The sequence below is a fragment of the Equus przewalskii genome, chromosome 5, assembly GCF_037783145.1.
Source record: "Equus przewalskii isolate Varuska chromosome 5, EquPr2, whole genome shotgun sequence".
Lineage (NCBI taxonomy): Eukaryota > Metazoa > Chordata > Mammalia > Perissodactyla > Equidae > Equus > Equus przewalskii.
The window spans coordinates 49,314,386-49,335,172 of NC_091835.1; the positions used below are offsets into that span (position 1 = coordinate 49,314,386).

The 20,787-nt window shown below is 38.1% G+C and overlaps 1 protein-coding gene across 2 annotated transcripts; it reads right to left on the minus strand.

Moving 5' to 3' along the window:
• Positions 1 to 1,038: 1,038 nt before the first annotated feature.
• Positions 1,039 to 20,550, minus strand: LOC103554938 (sulfotransferase 6B1-like). Of its 2 annotated transcripts, none has more exons than XM_008526244.2 (6): positions 20,285 to 20,550; positions 17,831 to 18,015; positions 13,679 to 13,805; positions 6,874 to 6,968; positions 6,537 to 6,723; positions 1,039 to 2,301 (listed from the first exon to the last, which is right to left on the minus strand). In XM_008526244.2, exons 1-6 carry the CDS (start codon positions 20,427 to 20,429, stop codon positions 2,183 to 2,185), a joined length of 858 nt encoding a protein of 285 aa, XP_008524466.1. In that variant the 5' UTR covers positions 20,430 to 20,550; the 3' UTR covers positions 1,039 to 2,182. The 2 variants fall into 2 exon arrangements, with proteins under 2 accessions (XP_008524466.1, XP_070475366.1); XM_070619265.1 differs by having other exon boundaries at positions 1,044 to 2,301; positions 17,831 to 18,250.
• Between the last annotated feature and the right edge of the window lie 237 nt (positions 20,551 to 20,787).

The following is a 20,787-nucleotide window of genomic DNA, read 5'->3' on the forward strand; positions in this document are numbered from 1 at the left end:
GGTTAGCTAGCTCAGGATCCATATTATATTCTGAAACTGGCCATTTCTCACCACTTCCACTGCTACAACCATTGTCCACTCACTTCGCTTCTCTCATCTACATCATTGTGATAGCTATGTGTCCCTGGCCCTTTGCTTGACCCCTAGGTCCATCCTCCATCTAGCAGTCAGAGAGATCTATGAAAGAGTCTGTCAGAATATCTTACTCACCTGTGGAAAATCCCCCATCTAGCATGGAATCCAAACTCCTCACCATGTCTCCAAGCTCAGGGAGCCCCACTCATCATTCACATTGAAACGTCCATGTCAACTCCTAGGAGTCCCTGGCCCAATGCCCCTGCTAAGGCAGCTCTTCAGTCACTGTCTACTACAGTACCTTATTTTATCTTATTTATAGCACATATTGGTGCCTGGCATATCTCAAATGTTTGCTTTTTCAAAAAATTATATATCTACCCCGATAGAATGTACGCATCTTTAGAGCAAGGACTTTCAAGTTCATCATGTGCTCCTACAGTCTATAATAAGACCTGGCAAATAGAAGGTGCTCAAAAAATATTTTTGACTGGCTGACAGTGATCTTGGAACTAAGACCCTTGGTTATACCTTTAGATTATTCCATAAGCAATTTCCCATCAAAACCTGATTACAATTATCCCAAGGATGCCTTACAGATCTAAAGTACTATCGTGTCATCACATAAGATCCTATTTCAGTTCTTTCAATCTCAATGATCATTTTAATATTGTGAGAAGACAGATCCTCATAGGATTTGATGCCTTTAACACTACAGTCATTGTTCTCTTCACTTGCCACTCTCATCAGATCCCCTGCGCCTTACTCATGAATGCCTTTGTCATTCTCTGCACATGAACACCAGGGAAAGTGAAGTGTGATTTCAGCTCCAACATGAAGACAGGTACTTGACCAAGATTGCACCTGATTGCCTTTCTCATCCACTAAGCTCATTTATTTGGAGAAGGGAGATGTCTAAGAAAATCTCTGTGAATGTTAATTTGGAAAAAAATAAATCTGAATGGCATGAAGTCAACAGGAATATGTTTTATTCATAACAAATATGTATATATAGAAGATTTAAGAAGATCTACAACTTACTGAATTGAGATAAACTTGATACCAAAGACTCTAACAGATTTGTTACTAAAAATAAGATTCGCAATGTATTGAGGTACAAAATCAAAGTGTTTGGCTGCATGAACTAACTCAACCCATTGCTTTAGCCTCATAGTTCAGGGTCATATACAATATACAATTTTAATTTTCCATTAAGCCTTGAGTTAGATATTATAGCACAGATGTAAACAATATGACATAGATGTTCATAACTCATCTATTGTCACTTAGGTAAGAATCCTAAAATAAGTTCACTGAAATTTCATTACAATGCCCTCTAAGCTAAAACTACAGAATAATATTCATTACAGGAGAGACAGCATTACAGAGATTGGATTAACACTAGAAATGCTTCTGGAAGAAAGCACGCATATTCAAAATACTGTAAAAAAATCATAAACACTCCAAGGAGAATTATGCTTTTCAAAACTGGAAAGTAAGAAGTTTTGTAATTTGACTTTATTAAAGATAAAGAACATACTGGAATGTCAAGCCAGTATTAATTTGATGTGAAAAAGTATTTTTTCCTTTTTCATTCGCACCAATATGCCAGAATGGGATCATTTGATAGAACATACCTATTAGGTATTTCTACTTTGGTAAGATTATGTTTGTCATTGTATGACATTGGAGAAATAAAACTGTTTAGAGGTCATGATGGTCTAAATAGTCAGAAAATAGTTTCTTCTCAGACATTTGTTATTTTAGATAATCCCTCACCTCTTTTATTGTGCGTTAGTGCAGCTTATAGAACATCCACAGTAATATGCACTCTCTGAATAGAAGTAATCTCCTTGCCTTATGAATATCCTGAAGCCAGATATATAATTCAGCCATTCAAAAGTTGTATACTTCCTTTTATTAATAATTCTCTGCTATCACCAAATATGATAATAATGGTCTCTCATACATGACACTTTTGACATGTTCATAAAGTGTCCATTTCTCACTGAAAGAAATATCTGCTTTCCACATTAATGAAAAATATTTATGTATCCCCAAACACTGTATCTCATAAAATGGAAAGTGGTTTCATTTCCCATTTATATTAAGCGCAATCTTCCACATGTCTTGCTAGTTCACTGTGTCTCATTTTCTCTGTGAATAGTTCATCAAATACTCTCTTCTGCTTTGAAGTAAAGTAGTTTATCCAATCACCCACCACTCCTGGAAAACGGGAAACATATCAGATAAGAACCAATTTAAATGTATAGTATTCACAAAAGAAATCCGTTTGGTTTATAACAAAATGTGAACAATTTCATCTCTTGGTGATAAGATGATGGGAGATTATTCTTTTCTTCATTTGCTCATCTGTTGTTTCTAATTTCTTCAGTAATAGTAGCATATTAATTTGTGCAGTTTAAAAGTTATTTCTTAAAAAGAAAGGGAGGTTAAAAATATATAAATGTCCTAGGTTTTACAGTGGCAGGCAAAGCAGTATCTCACCTAAACTTAATAAAAACATAAAGCAGACAAGTGAACATAATGATGCTGCATTCACTTCCCTGCCCGTGCACCTCCGCAGCGGTAGGTGTGCTGTTTACACACCACAGGGGTGGGTAATTGGTCTCATTTCAAGGAAATTTATTTTACAATATTGATAACAGAGAGTTGAAAATATAAACACCAAGTTACTTGTATGACATTCTCACTTTCAACATAAGCTGTTTGGAAGAAGTAAAATGGAACTCTTCTGTTTTGAAAAAAAGGAAAGAGGGACGATCCCAGACTCAGGAAATGATAATTGCTTCTAAAGCACACCGATTGGGGCACACGGTCAACATCGTGAGGTCAGAGTGCCTGGCCCTTAGAAGAGCAATACTAATGTTATTAGCATTACATATCAATATTCTTTGGTCCTTTCTGGTTCTCCCTTCCGGTTTCTATATCAATTCACCTTAACCACTACTTTCTTCTTTCATTTCACCTGACTTTGATTTGCTTGTTAGTTTCTGATTTGCTCTTTCACTCTATCGGTTCCTTTTTTAAGAAAAAAAAATTTTAATAATATAGTAGGTATATATGTTGGCTATGGGAAACACACATAAGCAAAAGAAGATAAAAATCAAGGAAACATACTCAGCTAACAAGGCTAACAAATTGGCTGGCATGCATTCTTCCAGATGTTCTTTGCAAATATATGTATGCATATAAGCTACATTTAAGTCACACAATTAGAACCTACTTTTTTTCTCTCATTATACTTTGATCATCTTCCCATGTTAGTATTTATATACCTACAATGAAACTCAAGGCTCAGAAGAGGAAGACTGTTTGGATTCAAATCTTGACTCTACCAGCTACCAGTTGTGTGACTTTGGACAAGTTATTCAGGTGCTTGGTGTCTCAGTAAAATGTGGATAACATGAATACCATCCTCAAAGTCCATTGTCAAGTTTAAGATACATCAAGTAATGTGCCTGGCACATAGTAGACATTCAGCAAATGCTAGCTATTCTTACTTGATACTTTTCATGACTCCATAGTAAACCCCTGTATGGATGTGACTTAATATTTTACCAGTTTCTGAGTAGTGGCCATTTACATACACTCGAGGTTTTCGTTGTTATAAGCAATATTGCAACACGCATCCTGTTCATACATCTTTCCATACTCCTGTAACTTTCTCTTTAAATTTTAATGCGTATGGGCCCTTGAACTTCTGACACTTATATGGGCTACTCTATATCCTCCCTTGTCACCTTATCGCTGTAGCCATTATAGTCATTTTCTAGAGTATCAGCTCTATTTCTGACTTTAAAGACAACTGCAGGTACAAATTCTCCTCTGTAAAGTGAGGAATATCTTTGTGTGCCAAGGAGTCTGAATCAACGACCTCAGCAGTTTATTTGAAATGATTATTTCAGAAGATGGATGCCCTACTCCCACCCCAAAGGAATGAAGTGAATGGGCTCTACCCACCCATCCTTGTGTTTAATTTCTCATGGCATCCACATTTACTAATAGGCGCTCATGATGACTAGTATCAGTGAAGATGTTTCCACCACTAACCTTCTGTGCTTTGTTAGATCTGGTAGAAGGAAACCACATACTAGATAGAATTTAAACGTATTGTGTTGATATGATTTCACCTGGGGATAGTTGCTAGGGTCACTAACATGGCAGGTCAGAGATTAACGCTATTCTCGTTCGAGTAAAATTTCTCAAGTTTGTCCGATAAGATGTGTCAATACTGACTATTTTGCTTATCAGATCTCAAAGGGCAGTGATAAAAGATGTCAGCAGTGGCACTGGACTCTACTAAGCCTCAGAACTTCCTCATTTCTCACCATCGCCTTTACCGAGGCCACTCTCGGTCTCTTTCTGTTCCTCTCCTGTTGTTTACTTATTTCACCTTCCTTCATGCATCCTTTTCTAAATTCTGTCTTCCCTTTATCTTCTCTCCCTGACCCCTTCTAACCTTTTTCTGAACCCTGCCTCTCTCTTAAGCTCCCATATCATCTTGTTCCTGTTCTACTTTACTCAAACTTCTTAGAAGAGTGGTCTTTAGCTGCTGCTCCCCTTCTTTATCTCTCATCTCTCCGAACCCCTCAGTCTGGCTTCCATCCCCGCCACTATGGACACTGTATTCTCAGAATCCATGAATGTTTAATCCTGGCTTTCTTCCTAATTCTGGCTGATCTCTCTTCTTGGTTTGTCTTGGGCATTTCGTTCCCACTGATTTTAGAGTCCCTAGGACTCCCTCTGCTATCCCTTTCTCCACTAGCCCTTCCCACTCACCCTGAACAATTTCACCTAATTCCACAGTCTGCTGATTGCTCCTAAACTGACTTCTCAGCTGAGCTCCACCCAATAGCGGCTCACTGCCACTGCCTGAATTATGACCCTCAGTGTTTCTTACCTGGATATTACAACCTCTTAACTCGGCTTTCAGCCTCTGCTTTCGCCCTCTTCTAATCAATTTTTCACTCTGAGTCTATTATTTTCTAGCACACAGGTTTGACCATGTAAGGGCCCTTCTTAGAACAGCAAACAAACCAGAACAAAAAAGAAAAGAGCTCCTCAGGATGTCCATCAAAGCTTTTGCTCTCTGGCCCCAATCTTTATCTCCCTCACTCGGCTTCATGCATCACACTTTAGCACATGAGACTACTGCTCTTTCTAGAAAATGCCATCCAGTTCCATGGTGGTTCAGGGCTTTTCTTCTGGCTCTTAGCTCTTACTGAAATGTATTTTTTTCCCTCTCATTTTTTCCTGGTAAAATCCTGCTCATGCTTCCTGTCACAGATCTAGCGTGATCTCCCCACTTACTTTGCTAGGAAAAAATCCCCTCTCCCTTATCCATGTCGCCATTCACATTTGTTCATATGACTAACAGAGTTGTTATCACCTTGTATTGCTGTGTAGATTATGATCTTTTGAAGGACAGGATTTTATTTTATTCAATTTTTGAATCTTAGTTCTTAGAAAATGGCTTATTAATAAATATTTGCTGAGCTGAATTCTCTCCTCCCTCCCAGTGCTGGTTTTGCAACTATAACAAAGTAAAACTGAACCACCAAAAATGACAAAAGTAATTTGCAAAGTTAAGATAATATCTGATCTACCTGAGTTGGCAAATACTTGCTTCGGGAGGAATTACATTCAATTGAGCCAAAGAATGAAATAAATGTGGGTTTTCTAGTAAGAAAACTGAGTGCACAAATGCAGAAAATTTTGTCTTTGTAAGTTATGAAAAATTTGAAGACATTTTACTCCCAATCTGGATTAAAATTCACATAGATTTCAGAACAATTCTATATTCAGATGTACCCAATCTGCTTCTAAGTTAAATGTTAGGAATTAGTGGGGAAGAATTATTTCCTTCTCTTTGTGTTTCCACTCAGAGGAAGTCCTTAGATAACAATCCCAGCTTCTCTCTTCACCCCTTACTCATTTCTGCAGCATGAGTTATATGATTGATGAGTTTGGGAAAATGCACTGTCCACACTCACCAGCTCTTTTCTCTCTCCTGAAGAAAACGTGTCCAGTACCACTTTCCACCATGCTCTAAGTGGCCTGCTCCCGGGTGGGGACAGCACTGCATTTGCTTGGCTTGGGCTAAGCGGACATGTTTATGTAATTCAGGGTAAGCTATTAACAAATGTACTAGGCTGCAGACCTGAGGCACATTCTTCAAATAGCTTTATCATTTCCATCTGTTTGACACCTGTGTCTTTCCCTCAATCAGTTTCTAACTTGTCATGGAAATCTCAATGTCTGGAAAGAATTCAATTCAAGAATTTTATTTGATAGACATTCACTGAAGGATGACAATGTATAATTCATTGGGCAAGATATGGGGTGAACGATGGTGAAATGAGAGATTAAAAATGGTAAAATGGAACTACTTCCAAATATAAGCCACAGACAAAGCGCCACACCTCTTCCTGACTTACCTTTCCTAAATACCAGGTTCCGATCAGACGTGAGGGCACAGATGGTGTGATCTGGATCCCGGTTTTCTTTGGTTGCATTATTTTTCATTTCACTGAATGATGTTTTCCATGCAATCTTATTAATTTCACCATCACTCACATTTATACCGAGGAAAGTAGTTATTTTCTTTATGCTTTTAGAAATATCCTGAGCAATAAGCAAATAAATAAAAAAGGTGTAACTCATCACAATGCCAAATTCATTCCCCAAAACCTGAAAACAGAATTCATTGATTGATATCCTGTTTTAACTTAATTTGTCTTCAATTTTGATGTTGAAATGTTAGGAAGGACTTACTTTCTTCATTTCTTCATAGAATATAATTAGAATGTTTTTATCATTTTTGTGCTCTTCCAAACTTAAAACGTGATCAAACCAGGATCCATATACAACTAGAAGAAAAGCGAATTGTTGTATTAACATTAAATACGATGGCTTGCATCCCTGGGTTCTTCCCACTTCAGCGAAATAATCAAAGTAAGGCACACACATGTTAGAGCCTGAATGAAAGAGTTTTCCTTAGAAGAGTTCAATTTCACTATTATTTCAGCCAAATACAATATTGTGAAATGAAGCTGGATGGCTATATTTTTTAATAAGGCTGTGGGGCTTTTTCTTTTCTAGTAAATATTTTTTATCATCCAGAGAAGTGACAGGACAAATAAAGATACACATTTTCCGATAATTATGTTCTGATAACTACTTTGGATCTTGGGAGAAATAGAGAAACATGGAGCATTTATCATTTTTTTTCCTGTAAGTGAGATGCTTTTCATAATTATAAGTTCTTAGTGTAAAGAGTTTATAAACTTCCTCCAAAAAAAAAAAAAAAGGAATTCTTTTTACTTAACTTAGTACAAGCCTGAAAAATACAGTCTTAGGGATGTATCAGTAGTTGATATTATCTCTTCATTGTTTTGTTAAATTGACAGCCGTAAAAATAATCTACAGGGCTTTAAAGTAAAATATTATCATGCAAAATAACCTCTGTGGCAGTGATGATTAAAAAGGGAAAAACTTCTTACAGAAAGTTGACTAGCTTGACAGTCTAAAGCATAAAACATAGTAATTTAAAATACTATACATATACATCTTTCCATGCATCCTCATCATCCAAAGATTTAATACTAGCTAATGCTCCAATCATAAAAGAACTCGTCTACTGTTACCGCACAAAACTGGGGCTCTCTACCCACTGCACATGAAGAAGCCAATTAATTATGGCATCAGCCTTTGGGAAAAGAGATCAGCTTTATTCTGCGAGATCAATCTGCATGGAGAACAGGGGGCGTGTGCCCTCAGATTTGTCTCCCTGATTCAGGATTTGGGGTGAATTTTAAGAGGTTAGGGAGAACAGGCTGGCACGCAGAAACGTGGGCATGACAGGTTTTGATTGGTAGGCTTCAAGCATTTATGGTAAGGTTTTAAACATTTATGACAGGGTTCTATACAGGTATGATGAGGTTCTAAACTTCCACAATAGGGTTCTAAACATTTTTGATGTTGTGGGGAAGGAATTTTAACAGCGGATCTTTCCGAACGAGGGACTCCTCGCTTCTGATAAGAGTTTGACTTTCAAATTCCAGTCGTATCACAGTCCTTGGGTTCCGTGGGAAGAAGGATCTTTGGTTCCATGATTATTTCAGGTCAAGAATTCTTCTTTTGCGCATGCCCTGGCTACATGACTTTGCAGATTTTCTGAAAGGTAACTTAATCACTCTGTTGATAAGAGATGGGATCAGTTGAACTGGTCCTGGAGGGCCCGCGGGTACACTACTAGCAATTTCCTGAAGATCTGCTGACTATAGATTCATTTAATAAACATTTATTAAGCCATTAGTATCTGCCAGACGTTTTGCTATAGATTTCGAACATTAGGCTTAGAATAAACGGAAGTGTAATTAACTACAAACTAACTGCAATTTGTCACGACTTCAGCTCTTGAAGAAGCAAAGGGCAAGAAAATAACCATAATGTATTTTTAAAACAAGAATTTCTGGGAACACCGTAGTATCATTACAGAGTCCACCTAATTTTCTACCCCATGGACTCAGAGGGCTACATACATAATAAGAATTGGTGCTTAGAAGAGCTGCCCTGATAGTTTTCAGTTAACAGCAATCTCCCTGCTATTTCAGTCACTTACATAATACTTCACCTTATAATTACCCAATTACCATATCAGTGATAAGAAGTTTAGCTCCTAAGAATGGCCCACCTTTTCTCAGGCACAAACACCTGGTGGGAGGCTGATTAATTTCCTCTCATGCAAATTTAGGACGTTAATTGGTCTCTAGGACCCCAGACTATGCTCACAGTCTCAATTCCCTTCACCGCCTCCCCCCAGCAGCCACAGCCCTCACGTATAACGTCATGGCCCAGAGTTGCTGACGCTGTCGAAGTCCTCAGTACTGTCAGGAGAGCCTGTGTTTCTGTGGCCAAGAGGCTGGGCAGAGATAGAGACCCAGTGTCATACCTGGTGGTTAGGTGTAACTGACTTTGCCCTTTATGGTTTTTCAGTAGGAAGTGTATTGCAACACACCCAAAACAGATTTAAAACTAAACTTTTGGATCACAGCCAGATCGTAATTGAGAGTCAGCCGTTCTATTATAGACTAATTAATTTATACTCCACCTTGTTCCAGAAGGATGTAAGCCAGTCAAAAGAATCTCAAGAAATCAGCTGCCTATGCCTTCCTTACTAATATAAGAAATTACAGTTTGGGCTATTTTTTTTTTCTTTTGAGGAAGATTAGCCCTGAGCTAACTGCTGCCAATCCCCCTCTTTTTGCTGAGGAAGACTGGCCCTGAGCTAACATCCATGCCCATCTTCCTCTACTTTATATGTGGGACATCTACCACAGCATGGCTTGACAAGCAGTGCCATGTCTGCACCCGGGATCTGAACCAGCGAACCCTGGGCCTACGAAGCAGAACATGTGAACTTAACTGCTGCGCCACCAGGCTGGCCCATGGTTAATTTTTTTTAACTCAGAATCCTTATTGTGTTGATTAGACCTACAGCTTTAAAGAAAAAATATGTTCCAAAACAGAGATTTGAAATCTTCCTTTTATGGGAGATGCTTTTCTCCACATCCTTCACTTAATTACAGAATTATTCCATGACCTCCTGTCCTTAACATATGCCTGGATGGCCCTCCTTCTGCTATCCAAAATCTCTTGTGCCCCTGAAATGCCCCTGAATAGAAGTTGCTCGTTCTCAACCAAGCCGTGCATCTTGGGATCTAGAGTGAGCCAGCAATTTCACTGCTTCCTTTCAACTTTCAGAACACCTATAAAATCTATAGCTCCTATAAAATCTAGGCTCCTTTAAGACTCACATCTTTTGAATACACCGCTCTTTCCATTCTTGTCTCAGTCAGAAATTGACCTACGATCCGATCTCTCCCCTACAACCAGTAACGACTGATTTTAATGACAATTTTCCATGTCATCGCAGGTCTTGCCGCCAACTGGCGTGACTTTAATAGACAGCTTCTAGAACACCCTACTCTGACCATTTTTGTCCCTCTCTATCTTCACTATCTTCCCCTTGTTCATCCCCTCAACTTTTTTTTTTTGCCAATATTTTGAACTTCCTTGCCCTCTTATTGTTTATTTCAATCACCTGAAAAACACCCAAAATTGAATCAAACTACTTCATCTTCTTTTCTTCTTACTCATGGCTGCTGAGTTCTGCTGAAGAAATTTATACAACTCTGTATTTACACCACTGCAAATTCAATTTTTCCAGCCTTAAGTGTCCCTTGGCTGCCTGGCAGACCTATTTGTCCTGCATTAACACATTCTCCTATTCCTCACATCAGCTATTTCAAAGCTCCCACACTTTCTGCAAACCCTCTGCCCCACTCTGTTTTTTTTTTTTTTTAAAGATTGGCACCTGAGCTAACAACTGTTGCCAATCTTCTTTTTTTGTTTTCTGCTTTTTCTTCCCAAATCCCCCCCAGTACATAGTTGTATATTTTAGTTGTGGGTCCTTCTAGTTGTGGTATGTGGGACACCACCTCAACATGGACTAAAAAGAGGTGCCATGTCCGTGCCCAGGATCTGAATCTGCAAAACCCTGGGCCGCTGAAGCAGAGCGCACGAACTTAACCACTCAGCCATGGGGCCGGCCCCTGCCTCACTCTTATATCCAGTTATAATCAGCATCTTAGTTTCTAGTTTCTAGAAAGCACTCTCATGATAGATAATTGTGCAGGAAACAAACTCACTGGGATGAAATGGCCTGGGAAATATAGAGTCCTAATATAAAAGTGGAGAGAGAGCTATAGGAAAAAAAAACTAAAATGTTAAGATGTTATTTCATTGAGATATTAATCTGTCAGGCTGTTGCCAGAACACAATTTATGGTTATTGTTTAATTTGAAAACCTGAAGTGTATTTGTAAACTATCTGAAAGATAAATTAGAAGATTAGATAAACGTGTAGCTACCTGTAGCTTTACTGTACTATATTGTCATATAATGTGCATTAATGTTTATGATTTGCCAATGGGTACAGGATATCATGATCCCTCATCATAAAATAATCTTCCTAGGTAAACATCTACTTGTAACATTTCCACCCTAATGTGAAACTGTCTGAGTCTTCATCTGTGTCTTTAAAAGTCTATGTCTAATAAATGAGTATATTTCTATAGCAAATCTTAGTTTTTACTTAATTTGAGCCTCTAAATAATCCCACAAAAGAGGAGAGTTTTATTAGTCCTGTTTTATATTAGGAGTCTGGATATCAGAATGGTTAAGCTTCTTATCCGGAGTCACACAGGGAACAAATTATAGTCAGGATTTGATCCCAGTTCTGCCGTCTCCATAGCCTGTTCTTTCTACTATATCATGTTGTCATGTACTAGAGAAATAACCTTCCCCTCAAAAAGCCACTGAAGAACATGCCTGAAACACAGTCACATGCATACAATGCCGTTCACGCACACACAGAGGGAAACAAACAATCCTAGCTGATAGAGTCAAAAGTGAAACCACCGCTCCCATCCGAGTAAATTTAAAAACAGCTTCAGTGACTCAGTGACTATTCCTGGTCAACAGGGCGTGCCCAGGCTGGATTACCTGAGAGTAGAATACTTACAAGTCAAATTCCTTTACAATTAAAAATCTAGTAACTCGCCTAACAAGGTGTAAAAGAAACATCTGGAATATTTTTTCTAACTACACTCTGCCCTTCCCAGATATTCTGCTAGACTCCTGACAAGGTCGGTAGCTACTCTGTGACATCTAGTCTGCCTCCTTGCATATGGCCCGGGCTGGTCTTTTTGTGTCTGCATTCATAGAAAAACAATCTCTAGAACAGGACCAGTACCAGGCCTGCTATACCCTGCCCTTGCCAGACCATCCCCAGAGGCTGCTCTGCCTTCTGCAAAATCATAAAAAGGGGGCCAAGTTAGAGCTCACACAGCGGTGAGACAGGGGTGATGAGCCCCAGAGGGTAATAATTGAGGACGAACGCCACTTGTCTTTTCTTGAGGAAAAGCAGACTCGAGATCTGTTTTAAAAAAATAATTTATGTATTTAAACTCTGCTTATTCCAAAAATGGAACTGAGGCAGAGTGAGGCATGCTAATTATCTTCAAATATTTAGAAGGCTATCATGTGGAAGAGGAATTCATGATGAAGGGGACGGGACGGTCTTTTCGCCGGATGAGTTACGGCCCAGCGGTAAGAGCAAAGGTTTTGGAGCTGACACCTCAGTTTAAATCTTGCCTCTGCTCCTTATTAGTTACACATCTGTGAACAAGTTATTTGGTTCCCCAAGGTCTACATTTTCCTCAGCTGTAAAACGAGGATAATAACATGTACCTCGTGCGTTCTAGCAAGGATGAAATGAGATACATCTGCAAAGCACTTAGCTGAGTGTCTGTGTCACATGGTGTGACTTTTTTTTAACATCTCAGGAGCACCAAGACGGGATGTGTTGCTTTGGGGCAGGAGCAAAGAGTGTGAACCTATTGTGAAGGTTAAGAAGTTCAAGTTTAGCCTCTGCAATTGTTGGGGATGTTGTAAAGGGGATTTAAGATTAGGTGGGCGTTTTCACCACATGATCTTTAATGTACCTGTCATTCCTGAAACTTTATCATTCTACTAAATGTGTGCCATTACATAAGGAGGAAAATAGAAAAAGGAGTTGAAATGTGTGAGCAGAGCATATTCTCCCATAGGGAATACAGCAAAACAAAGTACTAAACCCTGTTGCTGGTGAGTTCCCAATGTCCTCACATTAAGGTTATGCTTGCAGTGGCCTCTCTTAAATTAACAAGTAAGAGCTTAACAATTTGCAAGTAAAACAGTGAAACTAACAATTAAGAAGATCTGCTCAAAGCCCAGAGAGATAAGATCCTCCGGGTACACACCATTTCTAGATCGTGTCCTCTAAATTCTGCATCATCTTGGTATATTATTTGTGTTTAATTAAAGGCTTGGGAATTCAGAATAATTTTTTTTTAAGTGCTCCAGACAGCACTGAGTCAGGGAAAAATGAATAAGTTCAAAGGTCGTGCATGGTGGCAGGACCAACACGTGATGCACAGCTCAATCAAATGACATATTGTGTTGTTTTCAGGATCAATTACTTTCTGTTAGTTTTTATAAAACTAAGTGTCAAGATGGCTAAAGCTTTCATATTTGTTTTATTTGGGGAATTTTGTTTTTGTATGTGTGTAGTGTTTGTGTTGTGTTATTTTCCATGCAGGTCTATACAACGCATGTTTCAGGCAACCTGTCTAGGTTTGCACTTGTATCTTGCTGTACTCCATCAGTGCATCATTATTTCACCAAAGAGACGGATAGTATACGGAAAAAAGAGGTGCTTGATCAGGATTAATCTGTTTGAAAACATTAAAACCAGCTCAACAAGTAACTGCTAATGTGTACTATCCAGAGGTGGTAAGACAGACTATGAAGAAGCAAAGTGAGAAAGAATTGCTTAGAAGAAGTAAAAGAACAATCTATTCAGATATATTTCTGAAAGTAGGCAGTTAGGATCCATTTAAATTTTTGGAAAGTGCTTTCATTTTAAGCGGAAAAGTTCATCATACGTTATGAATAAAAACCATCGTTATATTTACCGTCTCCTCTCAGGAACAGCTCTAAAAATGCAGCCCAGGTTTCGATGCCGGGAAGGTTAGGGTTCTCTCTGTAGTAGTGAAATAGAGAAACAGCTGTGTCTTTCGGATTCCTAATGATGTAGATAATCTGTTTAAGAAAAAAAAATCAGTTAGTTTTTGTATGGAAATAGCCTCAATACAAAACCTTTCCTGAAAGAAAGTAGCAGCCAAACCTACCTGTGCAAGTCACGATTTTTTGGCAGCTTCAGCTGATTATTAAACACAGACTTAGGCCAGTGTTTCCCAAAACTTAATGTGCATAAGACTCATCAAGGGATTTTGTTGAAATGCAGATCCTGATTCAGGAAGCTCTGGGATGAGGCCTGGCATCCTGCATTGCTAACAAGCTCCCAGGCCATGCTCATGATACTGCCCCAACTGTGGCGCCAACAGCTCCCCACTGTCTGTTGTAACCCAGCAGAGTCATACGCTGGAAATGGGAACAGGGTCGTTGTTATGTTATTTTCCATGCAAGTCTATAAAAGGTATGTGTCAGGCAACATGTCTGGCTACTTCCTGCTGAAAGAGATCGGCGTGGGGGGACCATCGAATGAAATACTCACTCATTTGTTGGTGGCACAACTCGAGTAAACAGTAACCTTTACTATACATATTAAAGATTTTGTTCTTATTATCTTTAAACTAAATCAGGGTAGAGAGCGTTCCTCCGATCTCTGATGCGTATCCAGTAAAACAAAAGAACTAAGACCAGATATCTGCCCTACCCAGAGACCACTGCCTATATAACTGGCCTACAGTCTTTGTTCTGTAAAATGGTTCTTCTGGACATTAGTCAACCATCTTCCCCCTTGCTAGCACGCTGTAATAAAACCCTTTCTCTCCTACCACCTTGCCTCTAGACTATTGATGGGGGCAGACGATCCCACTTTTTCAATTTGCGTGCTAATTTTGGTCCTATGTTTTTATGGGCAGACATGAGAAATCCATATTCATTTGTAAGACAAGATTACTTTTTTAATATCCATTCATTATAAAACATGATTTACATACAGTAAGATTTTCTTACAAATTGTCTATTCCTCTTTAGAGGAAGAATGATGTTTTGGAATTTCCTTTTTCTACAATTTAATCCCCCAAAGAGTAGGGAATCTGAGATACCCTCCCAACTTACACGAACACTGCAACTTCAGTGTAATTTGATTCAATAAATATTTATTTAGTATCCACTGTATAGCAGGCAGGATGTTCCAGGTTCAAGAAATACAATGAGCAGAAAGAGAGAAATGGTTCCAGCCTACTCAAAACTTGCAGTCAGGTGAGGGAAGCAGATAGTTAAACACACGCTTGACCATGCAATGTTATAAGGATTATAATAGGGAAGTGTAGAGTGCAGTAGGAGCATAGAAGAAACCTCAGGAAACCAGTGTGAGAAGTTGTATATAAGAGGATTCTCTTCAATCATGGTCAACACTGCATAAGTACTAGATGTTCTCCTCTCTATTTAATTGACAATCAGGTGGACACATGTTACATAGGTAAGAAAGTGTTTACTGAGGTATTTTTGTGTGTGTGTGTATGAGGAAGGTTGGCTCTGAGCTAACACCTGTTGCCAATCTTCCTCTTTTTGCTGGAGGAAGATTGTCCCTGAGCTAAAATATGTGACAATCTTCCTCTGTTTTGTATGTGGGATGCCACCACAGCATGGCTTGATGGGTAGTGTGTAGGTCCATGCCAGGGATTGAATCTGTGAACCCCAGGCCTCCAAGCAGAGCACATGAACTTAACCAGTACGCCATCAGGCCAGCCCTCACTGAGTCATTTTTAATACATAACTATCTTTCCATTTCGTGTTCATAGTCCAGATATTGTGTGTGATCCTCACGCACAACACCTGCTCCTCTTGAGAGATGCGTAAAGGCCACTGTGTAGGGAAATAAAGAGCCACCTTTACCCCTTCTCCCCATTATCTTCTTTTCATTCCAAGAGATAATTACAGAGTAATCAAACCCCTCAGCCTTTCTCTAACAGCTCTCGGCTTCTTGAGCAGATTCATAGAACCCCAAGGTGCAAAGAGCACAGTTAAAAATCCACTGCCTTAACAAAAATGGATAAAATGGCAGAATTTTAAGCCTTAGCCATCCAGGTGGAGACTTTGTTTTTCTTTTTTGGTAGAGAACAGTATTTTAGGGCCTTTGGAGAACCCCCCAAATTACATGTCCTTATTATCTAGTGAGAAAGACAACGCAAACCATTAATACATATTTTGCCAAAAGAGGTGAAAAGAATGTGTTCTGTAACTATGTATGGTGATGGAGGTTAAGTACATTTATTGTGGTGATCATTTTGCAATATATGCAAATATCGAATCATTATGTTATGTATCTGAAACTAATGTAATGTTATGCGTCAGTTATACTCAATAAAAAATACAAAAAAACAATGTATTCTAAGAAATCATAAAAAATACTAGGGCGAAGTTGAGGGACATGAGGGGAACACAGAATAATACTCTGGAAAATATTTAAATATTAACTAAATATCGTGAAATGCGCTGAAAACATAAATTCCGCAAAAGAGAGTTTGGAAACAAAAAAGGAGAGAGAAAGATTAGGAAGAAAGTATTGGCGGCCAAGTAGGGTTGAGAGCTGGTAGGGAAAGACTGGAGGAGGAACTTACGGTGTAACAGGCCCTGGAGGGCAGGGAAGGCTTGCCCAGCCCCTAAGCTCTCAGGGTTGGGCCATCAGCAACAGAGGCCAGGACATCCTCTTGGGAGACCGAGGGCAACCAGAGTCCCAGTTTCCATCAGGGTTGTACCCTAAGGCTGTCCCATTAGTGTGGTGGTTTTAAGAAGCACCCTAACATTTCTGAGCTTCAGTTTCCTTGCTTATGAAAGGAAAAATACCTTCCCTTATCATTGTTGTAATGTGTTTATAAAACACAGCTTAATCTCTGGTAGCCATTTGTTATCAATGTGATTGCATTGCCCTAAGGGTTATTGACCTTATCAGAGTCCTTTTCTCCCATCTCTGCGTCTTAGAGACAGCCTGTTTGAAATGAAAATACTCAGTTGAGTGAAAGTGTAACCTGGTTAGCACACTTTCACCTGTTCTGATAGATTTGCTGGAGATAAAGGCAACATTCTATGACATTTACCTCTGGTTGATTATGTTTCCTTTTATTGGAGCCCAAGAGCAGATGGTGTGTGTGGAGACTTGTGCTCATAGAGTTACGCTCACAGCAAGATCTGCTTTGATTTATGCCCATTTGACTGGTAGATTGTTTTTGTTTTTATTTTTAGAATATGGCTGACATTGTTTAAGGATGCTTCATTACTGGGAACTTATTACAGTGGACACATATATCTTGCCTTTGCTTTTCAAATATTATTCTTTTTTCTCTGATCAAAACTATATTAAAATGCTCATCATACAGACACCTGTAAAGAAAATATAATCCTACCCTAATGTCAAACCTAAGAAAGCCACTCAGCACATTGATCTATTTACATTTAGTCTCTTTTTATGATTATATATATATATTTTAACTGAATTGAGATTATTCAGTATATATGAATTTAAGACATGCTTTCTACTTAGCCTTGTTCTATAAGCATTTCTCCATGAAAATATAAATTTGAATAAGAAAGATATGAAAATAGAAAATATTCTTTTAAATTACAATTAACTTTTAAATAATGCTAATAACGTGTGCACTTTTAAAATAGCTTGAGGAGACTGTTCCTTAGTGTTTTATATACAGTTTATTTTTTGTTCTTTTCCTATATAGTCTCTGGCAAAAATGATAGATAAAATAATTAAAATAATATCAAGGCAATTTTTCCTTTCCTTGGACATCAATATTTAAATAAAAAGACTAAAACCAGATTCAGAATAGAATAAGCCATTGTCTAGTGTAATGAAGGTTGACATGCCAACATAATATTTACTGGTAACCCCTATACATTCATTATCTTATTTAATCTTTGCCACACTGTGTGAGATGGATACTATTATTCCTGTTTCAAATGAGGACACCAAGGCTCAGAGAGCTTCAGCAATTTTCCAAAGTCACACAGTATGAAAGTGGCAGAACAAGAAGCCAATCCTGGTTTTGTGGGGCACCTGAGCCTCTGCCCTTAAGCTTTGAACTTACCTTGCATTGTTTTTGTATAATATCAGTTGGTAGCATGTTGTAGCTCAAATGTGTTGGAATAACTCTTCTCTTACAGTACATTTTCAGCTCTTCAAATTTAGACATGTCTCCCAATTCGATAGGAGATGTTAGAGTAATCCTAGCATTCGGAATGTTCTCGATGACTTCTGCAATCCAGTGAGTACCTTCACACAAAAATAAAATGAAATACATCTTTTTTATTTTGTTTTTAAGACTGGCACCTGAGCTAACCACTGTTGCCAATCTTTTCTTTTTTCTGCTTTTTCTCCCCAAATCCCCCGAGTACATAGCTGTATATTTTAGTTGTGGGTCCTTCTAGTTGTGGCATGTGGGACGCCTCCTCAACGTGGCCTGATGAGCGGTGCCGTGTCCGTGTGCAGGATCCGAACCAGTGAAACCCTGGGCCAATGAAGCAGAGCACACGAACTTAACCACTTGACCACGGGGCCAGCTCCAATGAAATGCATCTTTTAACTAAATGACATTCTTGATGAATATAGAAAATTAGTGTGAGGTTATAAAAGTAATGAATGCATTAATTTGATTATGAATAGTGATTACTACCTCTTGACACCCATTGAAACCTGTTGAAACACTTGAAATGTTTATTCATTTTACAGGAAGAATCATTTTAAAGAGCAGAGTGAAGAGATCAGAGAACTGTATGTGCTGTTTCCTCAGCTTGAAGTGCTCTTCTATGCTACCACTCACTTCTAGTACCTTCTCCACACACAATTCTTAATGGTCCTGCAAGTTCATGCATCTTCCTCTTTTATAAACTGTCTTCTAAATCCTCACTCCCCTCGCATGATCGCTCACCCTTTCTGTCCCTCCGAAGTAGCACACACCAGGGTATGGTTACCATTGCTTGTATTCGTGTCTATCTCCCCATTTCTCCCTTGAAGAAGATCTTGTTTTTGTTCGTGTGCAAGGACATAGTAGTCGTGGAAACAAAGCATTTGAACAATGAACAAAGGCTATATTCAAACATTGTAGAGACGCAAACCTGCAACCATGACGTCTGGAAGGAATACCACTTTATGTTTCCGGAAAGCAAATGTAAGTGTGCTCCAGTGTTGTAGACAATAGTAAACTGGAGCTGAAAAGTAGAAGTTTGGGTGGGGAGGATGTTTTGCAAATTTGAAAGCAGTCCCTAAAGAGTTTAAATCAGGCCTAGTTTCCATTTATCTCATTGTAATTCCAATGAGATACAATATTAACAAACGTACAGTTGAATAAATATTTAGAGTTTAAACAGTGCTCTCCTTGGCAGCATATGTTTTAAATTTAAGACTATTTTAGATTATAATGTTAATGCATCTTAAATATTTATAATCATAATATTCATATAAACATGACTCAGAGTAGTGTTATTTGTATTATTTTAACAAAATTCTTTGGTTTATTCTGATGAAGAGAGAATACATGGTTTTGTGCTGCTGAAGGGGACCTTCTGGCAGCTGATGGGAGATGTCAAGTTATGGACCCCAACACACACAGTGGTAGTCTTATATATGATTGTTAATATGTGGTATAAATTAGCCACCTGTTCTAAGAACCTTAAAAGTATCATAAATTACTTTTGAAACAAATATATCAATTTAAAGTAAGATATATTCATTCACAGAGCAACCTATTACATAGAGAAAATACTGAGGCAGTCTAGAAGCAATCACTTAATTTCCATTTGCAGCAGTAGTTTTCAATAAAAGACATGCATATATGGTTTATATTTATTCTCAAAAAGCACCCTGGGAGAACTGGCCCGATGTGAACTCTGCATTTTCCAATAGGAAAGGCTTCTTGGGCCTGACTTACAATCAGATGCGTGGACTACAGTGCACACACAACTGGAAATAGCAAAAGGCAGATGGATATTATATATCCTGGTCACCTCTCAAAACCAAAAAGAATATGTAATTAATTTTGATTATCCATAGAATGACATTATTCAAAATAACGATTCTCTCATGAGCGTATACCTATATATGGAAATAAATTTTGAATAATAAGGCATAAACTTTAACAATAAAAGTATTTATATTTCTTACTAGCCCAGAAGAAAAAAATTACTTATTAGTAAATCAATCATGAAGTATAAATTGAACAAACACTATTTATTTATTGCCATGCCTGGCACAACGTGTGAAGAGAACTTTATAATGTTATAGATATTATGCTTATTGTGTATATCAACATCTGTCTGACTTCATGAATGAAATAGAAACAAGAGTATAGTAAAGCTCTAATTTCTCCAGTTGAATTTTCTCAAAGCATATTTTTTGGCTCTCTAATGTCAAGCTTTTTCATTAAAATAAGCATTTGGGATACCTCTAATTTCTTGTGGCAAAATTCTGAAAAATAAATGTTTGGCAAAAATTATTGTTACTATTGTAGTTCTACATTTTAAAAATACATTAAAATAAACTTTACCAGATTTTGGATAGGAAACCAGAAACACATCATCTTCTCTTGCATTGAAGGAATCCAAGGAATTTAGAAGCTCTTCTGAAGACATAGCAGAAAAGAGAATCCCCTTGAATTTATGAAGAACACTGGACTGGTTCTGGGATGACATCCTGCATCAAATCAATCAAAAAGTATTTACTAAACACTAACTTTACACAAGGCACTGAGCAAGTCTGGCCGTTGATTTTAATCTTAGCTCAGGGGCCATGTAATCTTAGAATTACTGAGCTAGCTTTCCAGCTAGAGGAACGTATATATACCTTTCGCAGTTCTTCTCAAGATTAATTTTTAAACCACAACTGAGCCAAAGTCTACTGTGAAAATGATGTTATCTGAATTTTTCTGATAATACATGTTACAAAATATTTTCTCCAACTTGGCCCTCAGAATAGTTTATATACCAAGCTATCAAGCTGTCAGAACATAATCATCATATTAAGGGACTAAAGTTAATGTAATCCTTTGGT